General features: G+C 31.7%; 1 protein-coding gene and 1 pseudogene across 1 annotated transcript; both read left to right on the top strand.

The window, feature by feature from the left end:
• Positions 1–396: 396 nt before the first annotated feature.
• LOC120253805 (60S ribosomal protein L13-1-like) lies at positions 397–3,765 on the top strand. The gene is made up of 5 exons (XM_039262028.1): positions 397–468; positions 2,194–2,323; positions 2,435–2,560; positions 3,153–3,311; positions 3,396–3,765. The coding sequence occupies exons 2-5, from the start codon at positions 2,204–2,206 to the stop codon at positions 3,615–3,617; spliced, it is 627 nt and encodes a 208-aa protein (XP_039117962.1). The 5' UTR covers positions 397–468; positions 2,194–2,203; the 3' UTR covers positions 3,618–3,765.
• Positions 3,766–4,476: 711 nt separating this feature from the next.
• LOC120253806 lies at positions 4,477–6,778 on the top strand (annotated as a pseudogene).
• The last annotated feature ends 2,415 nt before the right edge of the window (positions 6,779–9,193 follow it).

The raw sequence follows: 9,193 nt of genomic DNA, 5'->3' as shown, positions 1-9,193 counted from the left end.
CCTAAACTAACCAATTGAAAGTTTTAATTTTGTGAATATAAATCTTATTTTTAGATAAGTGTGGTAATATAGTATTAAAAAGTCACTCGTTATTGATATAATTTTATGTTGAAAGTATAACCATAAGTCTGAGAGTTGTTTTCTTGAAAACACTCTTACACCCTATTAATGACATTTGAGCAATATTTTTTTTATTTTTCTTTATTGTAATTTGTTTCCAGAAGTTTTTTTTTTAATATATATATATATATATATAACAAAGCAATGTTTTAATGCAAACGTAAATATATATATATATATATATAATCAATAATTTCTCTTCTCTTGATTTGAGAGAAAAAAGGGTATTTCAGTAATTTTTCTATATAAACACAGCAAAGATGATAAAAAAGTTAGGGGTTTTGCAGCGCTTCCATATTAGCGCTGTGGCGGCCGCGAGAAAACGAGAAGCTCCACAGCGGTGATCCAGTAAGGTTCTCTCTCTTTTCGAAAGATCAAAGTATTCTCTTTGTTTAATTCTATGATCTCAGTGTATTTCATTGGATTTCTGCTTCGAAAACTCAGATTTTGATATATATATATATTTGTTTTTAATCTTCCGCTGTTAAAGTTCTGGTGAGGTTCTCTCGTTTCAATAAATCGAAGCATCTTCTTTGTGTAATTTGATCATTACAATGAACTACAGGGAATTTTTTCTTCGAAAGCTCGGATTTTTATCGATTTTTCGTAATCATTTTTCGGTGCTGAAATCTCTAAATGTTCTTCATTGATGTTCATACTTTGTGTTTTTCTAGAGTTTTGTTCAAGCGGCCTCTTATTCATAGATCCATGGCTTTTATGGGATCAGTTCTTATTGTTCTAAAAGTTTAATCATCTGCACATAATCTTCACATTATACGTTTTGTTAATGTATATAAACTTGTTTTTTCTTTGATATATCATCATTTCTCTGATGAAAATTGCTCAATAACATTGATTTATGATTTATTATCCTTTTTTTATTATTTATTTATTTATTTATTTTTTTTTTTGTATATACATCAACAAGCTTCCAAGTATGCAGATATTTTATAATTTACTTGAAATGCTTGTTAACTTGAGTTCGAGACTTAGAAATTGCTGCATTGTAAATATCTTTTGTTTTGGGATGGTGTGGATAGTTTATTTTATACTTGGCTTTTGAGTGTAATGGTATGAGATTTGTACTGTATGGAGGATTTTTGTTAATACGGTCTGTTTATCATAAGAAATTATAGCTGAAAAAAATAGTTTTTGTAAATTCTGGATCTGTTTTGAGCAATGTTGATAAATATCGAGTGTTGCATATAACAAAGTATTCATTCAGCACAGAATACTTGACACCCTAAATACGTAGATCGTTGTATTGCTGTCCTTATATAAGGGTGTGCCAAAATTTTGCAGTAAGCAACCATTGATAGGTGGACCATTGATGAGATTCCATAACAGGTCTTTCTTTTGACCCAATCTATTTGTGTAACTTGCTATGATGTTATCTAGAAAAGGAAAGGAAATTGTACCCAACAGCAACTTATATTCAAACCAATGGCTGATGATAGAACTAGAATAGAGATACTTTTGTTCCACGTGTTGTGTTTCTAGCAATTTCTGATTTTAATAATCCTTAGCCTGATATTTCTAAATCTGAACAGTGGAAACTCTGGGGCTTTTGTAATATTTGATTGATTGCAGTTCTGTATCTTTGATTTACTGTAGAGGCTCTTTATGGATATATTGACATAATGTTCCCAGCAAAAATGATTGTTTTTGCATAGCTCAACTAGTTTTCCATATAATTCAGAAGATTTGTATTGTTTGTCATTCAAAGCAAAATCTGCCTAATGGAAGATGGAACCTACACTGCATGATGTTTACATGGCTTTAAAGATTAAAAGGTTATTTTGTTTTGGGAAATATTATATTGTAGAGCTGTTTTCTTTTTAAATTTTTGCCCTTTTTGGGAAGTTAAATTTTTTTACCTTGATATAATTTGCTCAAAACAGCATATGAGCACAGCACTGTATGTTGAGCATGGTCATAATCTTAATGTAACAACAATGATGTTTATAGAAGATGAGTTATTGCAGTGCTTGTGGAATACAGATTTTAAATTATCTTACTGCCTTTTCTGGTTTTTTTAACTTGTATGTCTCTTATTCCCATATTTATCTCCAGGTGAGTAGTCATGGTCAAGCATAACAACGTTGTGCCTAATGGGCACTTCAAGAAGCACTGGCAAAACTATGTTAAGACTTGGTTTAACCAGCCTGCTCGCAAAACCAGAAGACGCACTGGTACTCTGTCTGTATTTTCAATTGGTTTCTATGTGCTTATCTTTTGTTATTGTAAGTTTATACTCAACTTTAATTTTGTCCATTTATGCATTTGTGATTAATTTTTGCAGCAAGACAAAAAGAAAGCTGTAAAAGATTTTTTTCCACGGCCAACTGCTGGACCACTCCGGCCTATTGTTCAATGTCAGACTCTGAAGTACAATATGAAACCTAGGGCAGGCAGGGGATTTACGCTTGAGGAACTCAAGGTAATAATCTAAGCATTATATTTTAATATGAGGACTAAACCTTACATGAATATGACAATCTTATGCTTTTAATTTCTGATCTAAAAAAATGTTTCCTTCATAGCAAATTCTGAGATCCTATATACTATTCTATTTCCATGTATATCGTTCAATCATTTAAATAACAAGTAATTTGCTTTTGAAATCTGTTATTTGGAAACCATGTAGGCAGTCAGGAAAGTACCCCACGAAGTTACAATTGTTAGAACCTTTCAGAACTTTGATGTTTTTGAATAGGGCTATTGATTGGTGGTAGTTTAGTTTAGGAGAACATGGAGGTAAAAGACACAGCAATGAATAATAGTTTTAACTTAGCATTTAAGTATAGCTTTTAACAAACAAAACTATTGAGAAAAGCATTTAGAAGTTCACTAATTTTTAAATGTTTCTTTCTCTGATGTGTTTTCACAATACTTGAGTTAGCTAAATTTAAAGCTTCAGCAATTCTTTGCTGTTTACTTTCTGGTAATCTTGATTTCAAAGATGAACTGTTGATCTTCCCTCATCTTTTTACATGGATCATGAAATGCTACATTCATGCTTTGTCTTTCAGGCAGCTGGCATTCCGAAAAAGCTTGCACCGACTATTGGAATTGCGGTTGATCACCGCCGGAAGAACCGCTCCCTGGAGGGTCTTCAATCCAATGTCCAGAGGCTGAAGACTTACAAGGCCAAACTTGTTATCTTCCCAAGACGTGCTTGCAAATTCAAGGTTCCTTTCTTTCTTTCCCTCTAAACTTTTGCATTGCTGATGAAATTTACCAAACTGATAAACATCTTCAAATATCTTTTTCAGTCTGGTGATTCTGCACCGGAGGAGCTTGCCACCGCCACTCAGGTCCAAGGCACATACATGCCGATTGTCCGTGAGCAACCTTCGGTCGAGCTTGTGAAGGTGACTGAGGAAATGAAATCATTCAGTGCCTACGGAAAGCTTCGCGTCGAACAGATGAACAAGCGCCAAGTCGGTGCGAGGTTGAAGAAAGCTGCAGAGGCCGAGAAGGACGAAAAGAAGTAGAATCCAATCCCTCACTGTCCTAAAATACTAAACTTATTGCGGTTTATTTCAATTTGACTGTTCTGTTCATCAGTTTTGTTTGTTAAGACTCATGAGATATTAGCAACCTGTTTTGACCTATTTTTTCAATCCACTGTTTTTCCATCCTCACAATTGACTTCTTGTAAGCTCTAGTCTTGTGAAGTGCCTTCAAATCTATTTTTAAAGGAAAACAATTGACTAATACTTCTCAATATTATTTATTAATAATAAAATATTTTTGTATATATTCATCAGGCCTAAATTCCATTTTTTTAAAACCATTTATTAACCATAATTTAAATTTTCAACTCCAAATATAAATCAGTTATTTGAAAAAAAAAAAGAAGGAAAAGGAAAATATTTGTTAAATTTAAAAAAAAAGACAAGTTTATCTGATGATGCCACAACACATGAACAAACCAAACACACAAATCCACATCACATGACCTCCACAACTTTCTTGCAAGTAATCCATCGTCTTCTTCCACATGAACATATACAAAAAATTGAATCCCTAATCCTTGCCTTCCATTGACACTTGCAATCCCTCTCCTCCAATGTCACTCCCCCACCACACTCTCTCCCCATCTCTCCTTTCTCCTCACAAATCCCCCTCTCCATTCACCAAAACAAGGCCACTCCATGGTATGATCCTTCTCTCTTCCCTTCTTCTTGCTTCCAATTGTTCTCATCTGTTTCTTGTTTCTTTTCTCAGGATCAATTCAGAGGTTGCACATCAAAAGCACTGATGTTGGTGTTGTCAATGGAGTTGCTAAGAAAAGGTATACATATATATGTATATATTTTTTTGGTGAAAAGAGATGGCATTGTGTGTTAATTTCCATCAGGATTGACAGGAAAAATTGTGGAGCATTTAATGTTGGTGAAAGCCAAGGAGGAGTTATCAGATGTTGAAGAAAAAGAACATGCTTGATTACTTGTATACATCACAGTACCATATGAGTGGAATCCTTGCAATTTCACTTGGTAACTCTCATGTTTGTTTCCCAAAATTTTTGTTTTATCTAGTTTGAATTTTTTTAAATCATTGGAAATATTGGATGTGCAGGTGGTGTGGAGGAATTGAATGTTGATAATATTACTCATGTGGTTTATATGAGATTTCAGAGAAAGGAAGACCTTGCCAAGTTTTATGTTAATGATTCATATTTGGGAATTCTTAAGGAGCATGTTAAACCACATTGCTATGTATGCCCTGGCATGTAATCACTTATCCAGTTCCTTGGCTCCCTTATTTTTAAATTTTCGGAAAAATTACCATCTTGCTATGTTTGTCTGCTCTAATTATGATGGGTTGATTGTCTTGTAGGGGTTGATTTCTTTGGACTATGAATCTGAAGTAGAAGATGATATCATGCCCATATTTCGAAGAGGAGAGGTTAGGTTTATGTTCTGTATGAATACAGTTTCAATTACATTACTTGATTTAAAAGATGCTATCATTTGATGTATGCATGAACTGGATTATGTGAAATCGATGTTTTTGGTATTCATTCTTGTAATTTGATTGAACAGGAGTTTAACTATGGGGTGGAGTGTGTATTGTTGATTTCATTCTCTGATAACGCGAGCAGACATGCCGTCGAAGAGGCATTAGATACTCTTCGGAGTTTGATTGCGGAATACAGTTCCTTTATTGTACAAGCAACCCAAGGTATCCATGAATTAAAAATTACTCAGCTTATTAACAAATTGCACATGATACAGCAGTGATGAAAAGTTATGATTTATTTCAGTTTGAGACATAAATCTAGAAATAATTGTAGCCATAGCGATTTCGTTTATTCCTGAATTCACTTGAAAGTCTTGAAAGATAATAATTGGCATACTCTAAACCATTTCAACACTTGTCTTTCAATTGGATTGTGACAATTAATTACAATCGGCGATGAACTTGTGTTACTTGGATGAGTATGGTCTGTGGGGAGTGGGCCGAAAGTGATGGATGCTAATGAGCATTGCAAAACCTCAAATGTTAACAGAGTACAATTTAATTGTTGTTGTTGTTTAATGTTGTTTTATGGCGCTCAATTTAAATTTCATAGAGTTATTTTAGAGAGTGACAATCATCGCCATTCAGAAACTGAAGGACAGGCTATGTATATCATGTGGAAAACATAAAGCTTTAATTCAACTGTTTATGTATGAACAGCATGTTTGCTGAAACATATTGAGAAATTTCTTGCACTTATCATCTTGAAATTTATTTGTTCTCGTGCTGAATTTTTTTACTTAGATTAATTTTCACAATCAGTAAAAATTTCAGGTCAAATTTTCAACGTCACAGATAGCGAATACACGCATGCTGCAGTCATACGCTTTCCATCTCGTAAGGATTGTTTTCTTGTTTGTTTATGTTTAGCTGATAATTACTCGAAAATTTGAAATCACATTAGTTTCTTTTTGCGAGAAACTGAACAAAACTTATCAATTTTGGAAATATGATTAAATCTTCACTTTGTGCTTATGGTCTTCTGCAGTTGAAGACTTGGAGATGTTCAAAGGCAGCTCTGATTACAAGGACGTAAGAACACTAAACCTTCGATATAAATCTTTCTCATCCTTCTCTTTTTCTAAAGTACGAAAAATACTCATTGTCAAAAGGCTTTGCATTCCGAGAGAAATCCGCATTTGTAACTCATAGCAACACAATTAGATAATATAATTCTTTCACTAATTTCCATATCGAACTTAGACATGCAGTAATCAGTAATATATGTCTCAATAATCATCGAGGCATTGAAGTTCTTGAAGTAAGAGTGAGATATTCATGTATAATCCCTGAGCTATCAGAAAATTGGCGAAAAGTTTTATAGTTCACTTATGTAGATTTGTTTTCAATTACATCGAGGCTTTCTTCGGTTCATCGAGAAAAACAAGTTTCTTTTCTGCATAGCTTGTTTTATCATTCTGTGGTATCAAAATTGGATAAATTTCTCAATTAAATTTTCTGAAAACTGCAGATGTGGAGATTGAAATTCCAAGAAGTGACAAGGAAAGCTTTGTTGATATATTTTGTTGTTGATCCTATTGGCACTGAGCTTATGTAGTTAGCAATAGTACTACTAATCATGTAATGACTTCACATTCTTCTTTAATTGTATACCATGTTCTTTATATTTTCCTTGTTCTACCCCTCTTTCTTTCTTTTTTTTCTTTATATATAATTAATTAATTTGCAACTCTCTCTCTTTTTTTTCTTTATATATAATTAATTAATTTGCAACTCTCTCTCTCTCTCTCTCTCTCTCTCTCTCTCTTTTTTATATGTGTATATATATAGAGGACCATTTATCTATGGACGTCCATAGATAATTACTAACATTGATGAACAGTCATTAATTCAATATTAAATACAGTTTACTGTTTGGAACAGTATAACACATAATACTACTGTTCATCAATGCCAGCCGTTAGATCGTAATCTAACCGCTGATAATTGGGCATCCATAGATTTTTTATCTATGGACTTTCATAAATAATATTTTGCCATATATATATATATATATTGTTTGTATTAGTATTATATATATATATATATATATATATATATATATATATATATATATATATGTGTGTGTGTGTTGGTTGTATTAGTATTGATCAATCAAGGTTAGTTTGCTAAGATCATTTGGGGATTGGGCAATTTTCTTAACAAGATGATTATTCCTAATAATTAGTGTTGGTTTCCAAAATTCAAACTTATAAATTTGGTGGGATTTTATTTCAAAATAAGCTAATGATTGTTAGAAGTAAATTAAATATATTATTTTGATTTGATTTGACATTGTTTGCTAACAAGTGTGTGGCTATCAATATACTCTAATATTTAAAATTACTTTTATACCTTTGTAAAACATCAATTTTTAAGATTTATATCCTTTGATGGCAAAGAGACTTAAAACCAAGAATATATATATATATATATATATATATATATATATATATATATATATATATATATATATATATATATATATATATATATATATTTTATTCAAATGTTAAGGAATTTCTAACTATTGATAAACTTCTCAATTTATTCAATTGTAACATTTTAAACATTAAAAACATAAAATAACTTGTCTGAATTCCAAATTCTAGAATGCAAAATCTTTCATTTAACTTAAAGAAGAAGACAAAAAGTTGTGCACAAGTTCAACAAAATTCCACAAACTTTTTGTTTTCTTCTCAATATTTAAAACAAAGTAAAATCCAAGAAACCTTTCCCCCACATTGACTCTTATCAACACCAAACCAAAAAAGAAAGAAAACAAGGAAGAAAAAAACTAAATTAAAACAAGAAAAATAAACAACATATAAGACTCTAAATGGTATATAACAAAGTCACAGAAATATAAAGATTAATTATGGAGAGGATTTGGACCTTGAGGAACTAATCTTTTGGAGACTCCATAAAGAGGATGAACAGGATCATCACCATTGAAAGAGCTTGAAGGAGAGAAAGACATGGATGGAGAGGAATAATGATCATGATGATGATGCACTACTTCTTCTTTTTCATTGCTTGTATTAGTACTAGAACTAGGCTTGAAATCCTTGTCTTTTATAGACCTTGCATGAGTTACATCAAAGTGAAGAATAACAAGGAACATAAGTATGAAGATGAAGGAGCATAACAACATGGGTTGTAGATGAAGAAGGTTTTTGAGCTTCATTTGAGAGAGAGAGAGAGAGAGAGGATTGTGAGGTGGTAGGCATGTGAGGGTGGAGGAGAGTTTAATATGGGGACAGATGCTTTGAAGGTGGGGAAGACAACCAAGAAGAGAGAGAGAGAGAGAGAGAGAGAGAGAGAGAAGAATAGTGGAATGGATTGGTATATGAGGAAAATTAATAAGAAAGAGGAATAGTGGATTGGATTAGTATATGTATAATTATTGAGAAATATTTGCATTTCTCCCAAAAATAGGAAATTACTTTTCTACCCCTTGTAAAAATGATATTTGTTTACAGGGAAAAGTATATATATAAAAAAAAACTTGTTGTTTTCAACTTTTGCAAAATAAGAGTAGAATTATTTTTTTCTATTTTATAATATGTGGTTTCCTGGATTTGCAATGATGTTTTTTTTTTCTTTTTTGACAAGGGCAAAATCACTCATTTATATATAAAAAATCACCATTTGTTATAAAAAAAATATGATTTTTTCATGTAACTATATTTGATTTTGGGATTTAAGTTGTTTGGCGAGAAATTAATAAACTTAATATATATATATATATATATATATTAATTGCTTTTTAAATGAGAAATGAGTGTACAAGTATAGGTGTTTATTAAACTTATTCCACACTTGTGCACGTCTATGGCGTCCCTTGACCCGAGGGCGCTAGTCATTTATTTGTAAAAAAATTAAAAAAAATTAAAATTAGAGGGTGTTTTTGCCTATAAAAATTTTTGTTAAAAATATAGAAAAAATTATGCAATTGAGTTAAGAGATCTCCAAATCACTTTACAACTATTAACAGGTTTTTAATTTTTTATGTCATTGTCCATATGCAGATAAGAACAAC

Source organism: Dioscorea cayenensis, unplaced genomic scaffold, assembly GCF_009730915.1.
Source record: "Dioscorea cayenensis subsp. rotundata cultivar TDr96_F1 unplaced genomic scaffold, TDr96_F1_v2_PseudoChromosome.rev07_lg8_w22 25.fasta BLBR01000214.1, whole genome shotgun sequence".
NCBI classification, from domain to species: domain Eukaryota; kingdom Viridiplantae; phylum Streptophyta; class Magnoliopsida; order Dioscoreales; family Dioscoreaceae; genus Dioscorea; species Dioscorea cayenensis.
Note: the sequence above shows the minus strand (reverse complement) of the source record. Positions and strands in the feature narration are given on the sequence as shown.